The following is a 14570-nucleotide window of genomic DNA, read 5'->3' on the forward strand; positions in this document are numbered from 1 at the left end:
ATTAGAAGTAAATCACACACAAAAACAGAAAACTAAATCAAACACCTGGAAATTAAACAGTGCACTATTGAACAACGAGTGGATTAGACAGGAAATCAAAGAGGAAATCAAAAGATTCCTAGAAACGAATGAAAATGAGAACACGAGTTACCAAAACTTATGGGACACAGCAAAGGCTGTGTTAAGAGGAAAGTTTATAGCTCTACAAGCATTCCTCAGGAAGGAGCAGCGAACACACATAAGTAACCTAACCTCACAGCTTAAGAGCTTGGAGAAGGACCAAAAAAAGGAGCACAACCCGAACAGGAGAAAGGAAATAATAAAACTCAGAGCAGAGATTAATGAGATGGAAACCCAAAAAACAATCCGAAAGATCAATGAAACCAAAAGCTGGTTCTTTGAGAAAATTAACAAGATCGATAAGCCGCTAGCAAAACTCACAAAGAAAGGGAGAGAGAAAACCCTAATAAATCGAATCAGAAATGAAAAGGGGGTTATTACAACAGAAACCACAGAAATTCAGAGGATCCTCAGGGAGTACTTTGAGAAGCTTTATGCCACGGAACATCAAAACCTCGAGGAAATGGATAAATTCTTAGACTCCTACAGACTCCCAAGGCTGAACCAAGAAGACCTGGAATACCTGAACAGACCTATCACCATCAAGGAAATTGAAATGGTAATAAAAAGTCTCCCCAAGCACAAAAGTCCTGGCCCGGATGGATTCCCTAGTGAATTCTTCCAAATCTTTAAAGAGGACTTACTCCCAATGCTCTTTAAGCTTTTCCACGAAATTGAAATATCAAAAACACTTCCGAACAGTTTCTACGAAGCAAATATCACACTGATACCAAAAGCAGACAGAGATACCACAAAGAAAGAGAATTACAGGCCGATATCCCTGATGAACACAGATGCTAAGATCCTCAACAAACTACTAGCAAATAGAATCCAACTACCCATCAAAAAGATAATACACCATGACCAAGTAGGATTCATCCCAGGGATGCAAGGATGGTTTAACATTCGAAAATCAATCAACATAATCCATCATATCAACAAAAGAAAAGATAAAAAGCATATGATCATATCAATAGATGCAGAGAAAGCATTTGACAAGATCCAGCACCCCTTTATGATGAAAACCCTAGCCAAAATGGGTATAGAGGGGACCTTCCGCAACATAATTAAAGCCATCTACCACAAGCCTACAGCAAGCATCATCCTCAATGGGGAAAAACTGAGAGCCTTCCCTCTAAGATCAGGGACGAGACAGGGATGCCCACTCTCTCCACTTCTGTTCAATATAGTACTGGAAGTACTTGCAATAGCGATTAGGCAAAAAAAAGATATTAAGGGCATTCAGGTAGGAAAGGAAGAAATCAAGCTCTCACTATTCGCAGATGATATGATACTCTACTTAGAGAACCCAATAACCTCCACCAAAAAACTCCTAGAAACAATAGACTCGTATAGTAAAGTTGCAGGTTATAAAATCAATACCCAAAAGTCCATGGCTTTCCTATACGCAAACAGTGAGAGAGAAGAAAGCAACATGAAAAAAACAATCCCGTTCACAATTGTGCCCCAGAAAATCAAGTACCTAGGAATCAGCTTAACTAAGGAAGTAAAGGACCTGTACAAAGAAAACTACAAAACGCTACTTCAGGAAATAAAAGAGGACATGAGGAAATGGAAAGATATCCCCTGCTCATGGGTCGGGAGATTTAACATTGTCAAAATGGCAATACTACCGAAAGCATTGTATAAATTCAATGCAATCCCTATAAGGATACCCATGACATTCTTCAAAGAAATGGAGCAAACACTCCTGAAATTTATATGGAACAATAAGCCCCCATGAATAGCTAAAGCAATTCTTGGGGAAAAGAAAATGGGAGGAATCAACCTCCCTAACTTCAAACTGTACTACAAAGCAGTAATAATTAAAACAGCATGGTACTGGAACAAAGGCAGAACTGCAGACCAATGGAACAGGGTTGAATACACTGACATCTCCCCTCAATCATATGATCATCTAATCTTTGATAAAGGTGCAAGTAATGTGAAGTGGAGTAAGGAAAGCCTCTTTAATAAATTATGTTGGCATCATTGGACGGCTACATGCAAAAAAATAGGCTCAGAACTCTGCCTAACACCATGTACAAAAGTAAGATCAAAATGGATTAAAGACCTCAACATCAGACCAGAAACCATAAGGTACATTGAAGATAAAGTTGGCAAAACCCTCCATGATATTGAAGCTAATGGTATCTTCAAAGATGCCACGCCACTGGCCGAGCAAGTGAAAACAGAGATAGATAAATGGGACTATCTTAAACTAAGAAGCTTCTGCACCTCCAAAGAAACAGTGACCAAAATACAAAGACAGTCTACAGAATGGGAAAGGATATTCGCCGAATACACATCTGACAAGGGGTTGATATCCAGGATATACAAAATACTGGTTAAACTCCACAAGAAGAAAACATCCAACCCCACCCAAAAATGGGGCAATGAAATGAACAGAAACTTTCTCAAAGAAGAAATCCGAATGGCAAAAAAGCACATGAGAAAATGCTCTACATCATTAATCATCAGAGAGATGCAGATCAAAACCACAATGAGATACCATCTCACACCTCAGAGAATGGCCCACATTCAAAAGAACAAAAGGAACCAATGCTGGCGTGGATGTGGCGAGAAAGGGACACTCCTTCACTGTTGGTGGGAATGTCCACTGGTTCAGCCCTTCTGGACAACAGTATGGACGATTCTCAAAAAATTAGAAATTGAGCTCCCATTTGACCCAGCAATACCACTCCTGGGAATATATCCCAGAGAGGCAAAAAGGTATAGTCGAAGTGACATCTGCACTTGTTTGTTCATTGCAGCACTCTTTACAATAGCCAGAAACTGGAAGAAACCTGAATGCCCAAGAACAGATGACTGGTTAAAGAAACTTTGGTACATCTACACAATGGAGTACTATGTAGCTGTTAGGAAAGATGAAGTCATGAAATTTACATACAAGTGGTACAATATGGAAAGTATCATGCTAAGCGAAATGAGTCAGAAAGAGAGGGATAGACATAGAAAGATTGTATTCATCTGGGGGATATAAAGTAACAAAGTATGAGATTAATACCCAAGAATAGCTGAGATCAGCACCAGGAGGATTACCCCATAACTTAGAGGCCAGCCGGGTATCCTAGAGGAAAGGGCAGTTCAGATAGAGAAGGGAGCACCAAATAAAAGGATGTTTGGAGGATCCTCCCAGGAGGGGAGATGCATGTCGAAAGTAGACTATGGACTCAGCATGTTTGCCACTCAATGCCTCTTTTGCAGACCACAACACCCAAACGGAGAGAGAGAGAACACAGGGGATTGCCCTGCCACAGAGGCAGGGGGGGATGGGGTGATGGGGGTGGGAGGGACATTATCCATGGTGGTGTAAAACGGGCACTGGTGGAGGGATGGGTATCTGATCATTGTATAATTGAAACCCAAGCACAAAAAAAAATTGTAAATCTACAACTGTAAAAAAATAAATGAATAAAAATGAAAAAAAAAACCCAAAAGCATGAGGGATTGGGGCTTACACATAGGTGTGGTCACAATCAATAGGGGTAAAGTTCTTTCCCTCAGGGAAAGCCTCTAGGACAGATACTTTCTCAGCAGGATGACCCACCCTAGAACGGAATCTCCTGGGTGTGTTTCTCCTCTCCTTGTCCAACGAACATATAAGCATACATAATATAAATCAATTTGTATGGACACAGTAAGAAATGCTTTAAGCTTATAGAATTGCTCTCCTAGGGCCATCTCGATCTCAGACTACAGTTCTCAGGCCATATAGTCTTTCCTATCCCTAGCAGGGTCCTAGTCTCGTTGTTACTTTTGGATCATGACAGTATTTGTCTATGATCAAACTCTTATAGTTAAGAATCGTGGCACTTTCAAAATCAGAGATAGACAAATGGGACTATCTTGAACTAAGAAGCTTCTTTACCTCAAAAGAAACAGTGACCAAAATACAAAGACAGTCTACAGAATGGGAAAGGATATTTGCTGAATACACATCTGACAAGGGGTTGTTATCAAGGATATACAAGGTACTGGTTGAACTCCACAGGAAGAAAACAACCAACCCCATCAAAAAATGGGGCGAGGAAATGAACAGAAATTTTCTCAAAGAAGAAATCTGAATGGCTAAAAGCCACGTGAGAAAATGCTCTACATCATTAATCATTAGGGAGATGCAGATGAAAACAACAATGAGATATCATTTCACACCACAGAGACTGGCCCACATCCAAAAGAACAAAAGCAACCGGTGCTGGTGTGGATGTGGCGAGAAAGAGACCCTCCTTCACTGCTGGTGGGAATGCCAACTGGTCCAACCCTTTTGGAAAACAGTATGGAATATTCTTAAAAAATGAGAAGTTGAGCTCCATTTGACCCAGCAATACCACTCCTGGGAATATACCTCGGAGAGGCTAAAAAGTATAGTACAAGTTACATCTGCAATTGTTTGTTCATTGCAGCACTCTTTACAATAGCCAGAATCTGGAAAAAAAACTGAGTGCCCAAGAACAGATGACTGGTTAAAGAAACTTTGGTACATTTACACAATGGAGTACTATGTAGCTGTTAGAAAAGATAAAGTCATGAAATTTACATACAAGTGGTACTACATGGAAAGTATCATGTTAAGCGAAATGAGTCAGAAAGAGCGGGACAGACACAGAAAGACTGCATTCATCTGGGGAACATAAAGTAACATAATGGGAGACTAACACCCAGGAGTGGCCAGACCAGTACCAGGAATTTTGCTCCATGACTTGAAGGCCAGCCACACGTGCCAGGGGAAAAGGAAGCTCAGATAGAGAAGGGAGCACCAAATAAAGGGTGTTGGGAGGATCCTCCCAGGATAGGAGAAGCATGCCGAAAGTAGACTATAGACCAAACATGATTGCCACTCAATGCCTCTCTTGCAAACCACAGAACCCAAAAGGAGAGAGAGAACAAAAGGGAATGCCCTGCCACAGAGGCAGAGTGGGATGGGGGGGGATGGGGGGTGGGAGGTATGCTGGGACCTGTGGTGGTGGAGGATGGGCGCTGGTGGAGGGATGGGTACTTGATCATTGTATAACTGAAACCCAAGCACAAAAATTTGTAAGTCTATAACTGTACCTCGTGGTGTTTCACTAATAAAAAAAAAGTAAATAAATAAAAAAAAGAACCGTGGCACTTTGACCTGGCCCATTTCCATGCCAGGATAGCTCACCACTTGCCCTGGGTCCATTCAGTCCCTCGTTGGGACCCTGCTTTAAAGGTGCTAGGAACTAAGGGCAACTAAGGCTTAAGTTGAGAAAGCAGATGCCTGGGAGTAAATAATATTCAAAGCCAATTAAATCCTAAGTTACAAAGCATAATATTAACTGTCTTCCTGTATCTACACAAAAAGGACATTGCTGTAAAGTAAACTATTCAGGTCCCCAACACTGGGCCTGTCTTCTTCCCCTCCCAGGTCAGTTAATCCGCCAGTATTTGAACCTGGGACTTGGCTTTCTCCGTGCAAGCGCCCCAGGGGTCCTCTAGGACCCTGGGACAAAAGCAGCCCTGAATCTCTTCCTCTTCATCCCCAACGCTGTGCTGGTCTTCTTCCCCTCCCAGGTCAGTTAATCCTCCAGTATTCAAACCTGGGACCTGGATTTCTCAGTGCAAGTGCTGTGCGTCCTTCCCCTCCCCTCTAGAACCCTGGGATAAAAGCAACCCTGAGCCTCTTCCTCTTTGTCCCCAATGGTGTGCCGGTCTATCCCATCCAGGTCAGTTTGCCCACCAGTATTTGAACCCAGGACTTGGCTTTCGCCGTGCAAAGCCCCAGGCACCCTCTAGGACCCTGGAACAAAAGCAGCCCTGAGCCTCTTCCCTCTTCATACCCAATGGTGTGCCGGTCTTCTTCCCCTCTCAGCTAGTACCCTTCCCCCGCCCCAACCAGGTTCCTGTGGGGCTGTGGCCCCCTAAGAAGTGGGCGTGGCTTCTGCAGAAGTGGGTTTGGCCTAATTCAGGGCCAGCGAATGCTCACATGGCTGCAGGTAATTTACTCATACCAAGAAATCTAGTGTAACATCTCCGTTCCCATACCTACACACCAACATGAAGAAAAACGCAAATCCCCACCACGTGGGGACAAAGATGAAAAGAGGCCAGAAGCCTCAGTAGGTGCTACTCACCTAAAGGACCTCTCTGAGAAAGAATTCAGATATGAAGTCATGAAGATGTTCAATGAACTCAATGAAACAGTGAGATAGATATCCAGCAAATTAAAGGAGGACATGAAAGAAAGAATCGAGAAAATACGGGAAGAAATGAGAGCAGAAATTGGAAAGCTACACACAGAAATGTCATGAATAAAAGATTATGTAGATGAACTAAAAAAAAAACTTAGTCTCTACCCTCAACAGTAGAATGAATACAGCTAAAGACAGAATCAGTGAGCTGGAAGATCAGCTGCACCAAGCCAACAGACAATAAACAATCGCAAGAGAGCTCAAAATAGCTCTAGAGCACATCAGAGTCCTAGGAGATGATTCCAAGTGGAACAACATTAGAATTATTGGAGTACCAGAAGCTTAGGGAAACAATCCCAATGAAAAAGCCACGCTTAAACAAATCATTGCTGAAAAATTCCCAGAGCTGGACAATGCAGACATTCAGATTCAAGGAGCTGAAAGGGTGCCAGCTAAAAGAGACACTAACAAAAACACTCTAAGACTTATCATAGTTAGAATGACCAATGCCATGGATAGAGACACAATACTGCAAGCAGCAAGGTCAAAGAAGGAAATCACATACAAAGGAGCACCCCTTACATTCACAACAGACCTATCAAAGGACACCCTCCCAGCCCAAAGGCAGTGGTGGGATATAGTGAAAAAACTCACTGAAATGAGTGCTTCACCAAGAATTCTCTATCCGGCTAAACTCTCACTCAAACTCGAAGGAACGGTACACTATTTTCTAGAAAAAGAGCAGCTCAGGAACTTCACAGACTCAAAACCAAACCTAAAAGAAGGGTTAAAGGGGCTACTATAAGACAAGCCAAACCCTACAAGCACAATAGACCTTTATAGAAAGATGACACAAAACTCCATAACAATAATCTCTCTCAACGTCAACAGTCTAAATTCACGAATTAAGAGACACAGAGTGGCAAAATGGATTCAGAGACAGAACCCAACATTCTGCTTCCTACAAGAAACTCTTTACAACAGTCAGAGAAAACACAGACTCAAAGTTAAAGGATGGAAAACAATCCTGCAAGCAAACAGCTCCCTCAAAAAGCTGGGGTGGCCATACAGTATCCGACAACCTCAATTTCAGGTTGAAAAAGATTAGAAGGGACAGCAAAGGCTATTTTCTCTTCATCGAGGGATACGTACAACAGGAAGAAATCACATTCTTAAATATGCACCTAATGAGGGAACAGCTAAATATTTAAAACAACTGCTAACAGATTTTAAGGAGGACATTGCTAGCAACACAATAGTAGCTGGAGACTTCAACATTGCCTTATCAGTTCTGGATAGATCAACAAGAATAAAACTTAGCTAGGAAACATTGGCTTTGAAGGAAGAAATAGAAGAGAGAGGGCTTATAGACCTATACAGGGCTTTACACCCAAAAAGAAAGAATACACATTCTTCTTCAGTGCACACGGAACATTTTCCAAAATAGACCATGTGCTAGGACATAAAACATACCTCAATAGAATAAGGAAGATAAAAATAGTATCAACAATCTTTTCAGACAATGATGCACTGAGAAGATAAGTGAATCACACACAGACATGGAGAACCAAATCAAAAACCTGGAAATTAAACAACACAATGTTGAACAATGAGTGTGTTAGGAAGGAAGTCAAGGACAAAATCAAAAGATACTTGGAAGCAAATGAGAATGAAGACATAAGCTACCAGAACCTATGGGATGCAGCTAAAGCCCTCACAATCACGATCATGATCATCCTGTTGTTTGTCGATTTCCTCGAGCAGGCACCAATAATGTCTCCTTCTTCCTAGCCCTGAGGTTTTAAAAGAGCCATTTCAATGCCCTTTCAGGATTAGGAGAATGAGACCCATCATTCTCAGACCCAGGAGAACAGCGCAGAGTTTCCTGCTCCCGTGCCTGGCTGTCCTCACCGGGGCCCCTTGGAGGGGGGAGGGTTGAGTTTCTCTCCCACACCCCGCCCTGAGCAGAGTCCCAGAGCTGAGGACCTCCGGAGGCAGCCACGGCCACGCTGGGACCACTCTCCACATGTCTGGACGGGCCTCATGCATGAAAGAACTGGCAGAGGAACCCAGGCATGCAGGTCCCGGGGCTAAGGTCTCCAAGCCTACTCGGATTGGGACTGAGCCTTCTCCACCCAGACCCCCATCTTCCAGTAGGTAGGCGTCACACCCACCAGCTGCCACCAGCACAAGGTTGGTTCCATCAACGGCCAAGATGCAGAGACTATAAAACTCAGCTCCCGGAAGTGACATCTTATTATCTTATTTTTCCTTTGGAGAACCTGGCAGGCTACCAAAAGTATCCTGCCTGCACGGCAGAGTCTGGCAAACTTCCCATGTCGTACTCAATATGCCAAGAACCAGCTAAAGCCGTATTAAGGGGAAAATTTATAGCTCTGAAAGCATTTCTCAGGAAGGAAGAAAGGGCCCACAAAAACAACTTGACTTCACAGCTCAAGATCTTAGAAAAAGATCAACAAAAAGAGTCCAAATCAGGGAGAAAAAAAAGAGCTCATAAAACTTAGAGCAGAAATCAACTACCTGGAAACCCAAAAAACAATCTGAAAGATCAATGAAACCAAGGGCTGGTTCTTCGAGAAAATAAACAAGATGGATAAACCATTAGCAACACTCACAGAAAAAGAGAGAGAGAGAGAACCCTAACAAAACGAGTCAGAAATGAGAAGGGGATATCACAACAGAAATCACAGAAATTCAAAACATCATCAGAGACTACTTTGAAAGTCAGTATGCCATGAAACACGAGAACCTAGAAGAACTGGATAAATTCCTGGATTCCTATAATCTCCCAAGGCTTAATCAAGAAGATCTGGAATACCTGAATAGACCTATTAACATCAAGGAAATTGAAACTGTAATCAAAAGTCTTCCCAAAAACAAAAGCCCAGGTCCAGATGGATTCACTAGCAAATTTTTCCAAACATTTAAAGAGGATCTCTTGCAGTTCTTCTCAAGCTTTTCCAGGAAATTGAAGAAACAGAAACTCCCCCAAGCAGTTTCTATGAGGCATATATCCCTAATACCAAAAGCAAACAAAGACACCACAAAAAAAGAAAAATATAGGCTGATATCCATGATGAACACGGATGTGAAGACCCTCAACAAAATAGTAACAAATAGAGTCCAACATCTCATCAATGATCATTATCAATAGATGCAGAGAAAGCATTTGACAAGATCCTGCACCTGTTTATGATGAAAACCCTCGCGAAAATGATAGAGGGGACTTTCCTCAATATAGTTAAAGCCATTTACCACAAGCCTGCAGCAAGCATAATCCTCAATAAAGAAAAACTGAGAGCTTCCCCTTAAGATCAGAGATGAGACAAGGATGCCCACTCTCTCCACTGCTGTTCAATATAGTACTGGAAGTACCTGCAATACTAATTAGGCAAGAAAAAGATATTAAGGGCATCCAGGTTGGAAAGGAAATCAAGCTCTCACTATTCGCAGATGATATGATACTATACTTAGAGGACCTGTACAAAGAAAACTACAAAACCCTACTTCAGGAAATAAAAGAAGACAGGAGAAAATGGAAAGATATCCCCTGCTCATGGATAGGGAGAATTAACATAGTCAAAATGACAATACTTCCCAAAGCATTGTACAAATTCCATGCGATCCCTATAACGATAGCCATGACATTCTTCAAAGAAATGGAGCAAACACTCCTGAAACTCATATGGAAAAATAAGCCCCCACGAATAGCTAAAGCAATTCTTGGGAAAAAGAAAATGGGAGGAATCAACCTTTCTAACTTCAAGCTCTACTACAAAGCAGTAATAATTAAAACAACATGGTACTGGAAGAAAGGCAGAGTTGCAGACCAATGGAACAGGGTTGAATATACTGACACCTCCTCCCAAACATATGATCATTTAATATTTGATAAGGGAGCAAAAAATATGAAGTGGAGAAAGAAAAGCCTCTTAACAAGTTGTGCTGGCTAAACTGGATAGCTACGTGCAAAAAACCGGGCTCAGATCTCTGCTTAACACCATGTACAAAAGTAAGATCAAAATGAATTAAAGACCTCAACATCAGACCAGAATCCACAAGGTACGTTGAAGACAAAGTAGGCAAGACCCTCCATGACACTGAAGCTAATGGATCTTCGAAGATGTCACACCATTGGCCACGCAAGTGAAAACAGAGAAAGACAAATGGGACTATCTTAAACTAAGAAGCTTCTGTCCTCAAAAGAAACAGTGACCAAAATACAGAGACAGTCTACAGAATGGGAAAGGATATTTGCCCAATACATATCCGACAAGGGGTTGATATCAAGGATATACAAAGTACTGGTTGAACCCTACAAGAAGAAATTGTCCAACCCCATCAAAAAATGGGGTGACGAAATGAACAGAAACTTTCTCAAAGAAGAAATCCGAATGGCTAAAAGCCACATGAGAAAATGCTCCACATCATTAATCATCAGGAAGGTGCAGATCGAAACAATGAGATATCAAAAAAAAATGAGATATCATTTCACACCAGAGACTGGCCCACATCCAAAAGAACAAAAGCAACCAGTGCTGGCGTGGATGTGGTGAGAAAGGGACCCTACTTCATAGCTGGTGGGAATGCCAACTGGTTCAGCCCTTTTGGAAAACATTATGGACAATTCTCAAAAAATTAGAAATTGAGCTCCCATTTGACCAGAAATACCACTCACTCCTGGGAATATATCCCAGAGAAGAAAAAAATGTATAGTTGAAGTGACATCTGCACTTGTTTGTTCATTGAAGCACTATTAACAATAGCTAGAATCTGGAAAAAACCTGAGTGCCCGAGAACAGATGACTGGTTGAAGAAACTATGGTACATCTATACAATGTAGTACTATGCAGTGGTTAGAAAAGATGAAGTCATGAAATTTACATACAAGTGATACTACATGGAAAGTATCATGCTAAGTGAAATGAGTCAGAAAGAAATGGACAGACATAGAAAGATTGCATTCATGAACATAAAGTAACAAAATAGGAGAATAACATCCAAGAATGGCCAAGATAAGAAATACCAGGAGGTTTACCCCATGGCTTGGAGGCCAGTCGCACATGCTACGGGAAAAGGCAGCTCAGATAGTGAAGGGAGCACCAAATAAAGGGTGTTGGGAGGATACTCCCAGGATGGAAGATGCATGCTGAAAGTAACTATAGACCAAACATGATTGCCACTCAATGCCTCTTTTGCAGACCACAGCACCCCAAATGAGAGAGAGAACAAAAGGAATGCCCTGCCACAGAGGCTTGGAGGGATGGGGGGGGGTAGGGGGTGGCAGTGATACTGGGATCAGTGGTGGTGGAGAATGGGCACTGGTGGAGGGATAGGTACTCGATCATTGTATAACTGAAACCCAGCACAAAAATTTGTAAGTCTACAACTATATCTCATGGTGTTTCACTGATAAAAATTTTTAAAAAACCTATTCATAAGACATAAGAGAGGAGAAAGACAGTATTTCACTTATACATATAAAATCATAGATTTCTGAGGAATCTGACCTTACAAGTTAATAGAGTCTGACTGGGGAAAAAGCTGATTAGCTGGTTGGGGAGGAAACCATAGGGAAGAATTTACAGATAAACAGAATGCAATGGAAGTGCCTCAGGAGCACTGTAATAAACCTGAGTTCCCTGTGGCAAGGGTGAAAGGACACAGCAATGTCATCCTACATATAGCCATTGGGAAATCAAAGGAAACAAACAAGAGAATCAGTAATTGGTATTTCTAAAATAAAATCCTAGAAAAGAGTAGCGTCATTAGAATATAGAGCTTAAAGAACTGTGTTGGGCTCAGGTAGAGTACTTGCCTTGCATGCCACTGGCATGGGTTCAAATTCTGGCACTCCCTATGGTTCCCTGATCCCCTCCAGGAGTGATCCCTAAACACAAAGTCAGGAACAAGCCCTGAGCACAGTCAGATGATGCGCCAAAAAACAAACAAACAAAAAGAAGGGAGGTAAAGAAAGGAAGGATGCAAGGAAGGAAGAATGGAATAGCTCTTCAGATCAGGGCAGGCATTCACTCACCTGCATCGCTGGGTTGCAGCTCATGCCAGGTAGCATGAGTATCCTCCTTTACTTCAGAGGTGCTAAAAGGAGGATCTAGCATGTCTTCTCAAAAAGTGAAACTACCTTCTCGTGGGGGAACTTTCTGGTTGAAAAATGTTTCTATTTGCAAGTTCTGCAATAACATGATGAAATTCAGGATCCAGAAAAATCTGGATACCACCATATACATTTATTCAAAAGGAAGATCTTCAAGGAAAAGAAATTGTTTCTGATACTAAAGAAAAACAAAACAAAACAAAAGGCAAAATTCTATTTATAAATGATACAGAATGTATTACAGAAATTAAAGATTAATATCATTGCAAAGATTCCCAAACTTAACTGGCCCACCTGCGCTTTCTTAAAAAAAAAAGTGTTATCTACCTTCTTTAAGCAAACAAAGCACTCCTCTACCCTAACTGTATCCAAGACTACTAAAGCCACCCCCTTGGATTAGTCCAAGTCTCACTTGTGAAACACTGGGATAGATAGAGGTAGACTAGATGAACTCAATGGTCACAAGAACCTGTCACTTACACATTATATTTTGCTCTTCCAGTAAAGAACATTGAATGAATCTGTTCCTACTTTCCGCAAACCAAACAATATTCAAACAATATTATTCCCAACACCTAAGATTCCTCTAGCAGGGAGTGATACTGGAGACACTGGTGGTGGAAAATGTACACTGGTGGAGGGATGGGTGTTCAATCATTGTATGACTGAAACTCAAACATGAAAGCTTTGTAAGTATAGCTCACAGGTGATTCAATTAAAAAAAAAGTTCTGTGGGGCCAGAGCAATAGTACAGGTAGCAGGGCGTTAGCTTCGCAAGAGGCTAAGCAGGTTTGATCCATGACATTCCATAACGTCCCCTGACCACTGTCAGGAGTAATTCCTGAGGGAAGAGCCAGGAGTAATCCTTAAGCATGGCTGAGTGTGACCAAAAAGACACACACACAAAAATCAGCTTTACAAAAGTAAGTCTTGTGTATTCTATTCTAGGATTGCTCATATTATTCTAGGCTGGTTGTGCAAATTTTTCTCCTGATTGTTGTAGGTGATATACATGAAATGGGAATAAAGGTAGTAGCCTTGAGAGAGGAATCTAACCACTTTTTTTTTCTTTCCCAAGGTCATCATGGATGTGCCTTGGGAGTGTTAGGACTGAACTGATAAAGGCTACTAGTAGCTCCTGGAAGACAGACTTTGCATCTCACAAGCTCAACACTAAATTCCACTTGATCTTCATGGAGCAGAAATTAATCTGCAATGCTGAAGGGTTTCTTGGGGAGCCATGGCCTCAGACTAGAGCATGGATTTTGCTCTTTTCAGGAAAAGGAAGTTAGTCCAACGTCTGCCTGCCCAGATATTTCCTTCTACAATCTGTTGCTTACCCTTGCATAAAGGAATTTCAGGAAGGAAATAAATAGTCAAGTAATATAAGTTTATTTGGAACATATGAGGGGACAAAAAGAGAGTTATGGGCTTGAGAGAGAACACTGGCTTCTCCAGAGTGGAGAATGCACACCACAAAGTAAAAGAAAAAAGTTACACATCTCAGACAGAGATAAAAGAGACCCCACCTTGGAGAAATGCACATCTTTCTCTGTCAAGTTATTTTTAGACATATCCCCCAACTTCACTCAAAGTGAGTGAGTCCAGGGTTAGAGCTTAAAAGGTGATGATGGCTTTGATATTTTCAGTCTGGCCTTGCTTCCTGCAGTGGAATCTCTTCCCAGGGGATTCTCCAATAGAATCCTGACTTTCAGAAAAATTTCCTGGTTCCTCAGATGGGTTCTATATTTCAGAGGACTTCAAGCCTTTGGGCTGGTTTGGGTTCCAGACCAAGACTTTCCAATACACATTACCAGGACCCCTATAACAACTTTATTGTACAACTATTCTGGGGCTGGGATCAAATTGGAGTACATAATTCCTTTACTTTAAATACTCTATTTTAGAACCACCTACACTCCTTACTCTAGGCATGTAATAATTTTTCTTCATTTTACAGAGGTCATCCTTTTTCTCAAGAAATATGTTCTGTTTTGACCATGAAGCAGGTACATAGAGGGCCCCCAGCAATTTATTTCTATGAAACTATTAAAAACAAGGTGTGACAAAGAAGTTGGATCTGTTACCAGTCTTAGGGAAGTCCAGTCATAAAGACATGACCACCATTAGGAACGCAG

At 41.5% G+C, this 14570-nt stretch overlaps 1 protein-coding gene across 1 annotated transcript in view; it reads right to left on the reverse strand.

Moving 5' to 3' along the window:
• SDCCAG8 (SHH signaling and ciliogenesis regulator SDCCAG8) overlaps positions 1-12449 on the reverse strand; it is a 125873-nt gene extending 113424 nt beyond the window's left edge. The window contains exon 1 of the mRNA XM_056135676.1: positions 12355-12449. Within this exon, the coding sequence (XP_055991651.1) occupies positions 12355-12436 (82 nt within the window). The 5' untranslated portion in view covers positions 12437-12449. The remainder of the gene's footprint in view (positions 1-12354) is intronic.
• Positions 12450-14570: the final 2121 nt, after the last annotated feature.

The sequence above is a fragment of the Sorex fumeus genome, unplaced genomic scaffold (assembly GCF_029834395.1).
Source record: "Sorex fumeus unplaced genomic scaffold, SorFum_2.1 ptg000007l, whole genome shotgun sequence".
In the NCBI taxonomy this organism is placed as follows: domain Eukaryota; kingdom Metazoa; phylum Chordata; class Mammalia; order Eulipotyphla; family Soricidae; genus Sorex; species Sorex fumeus.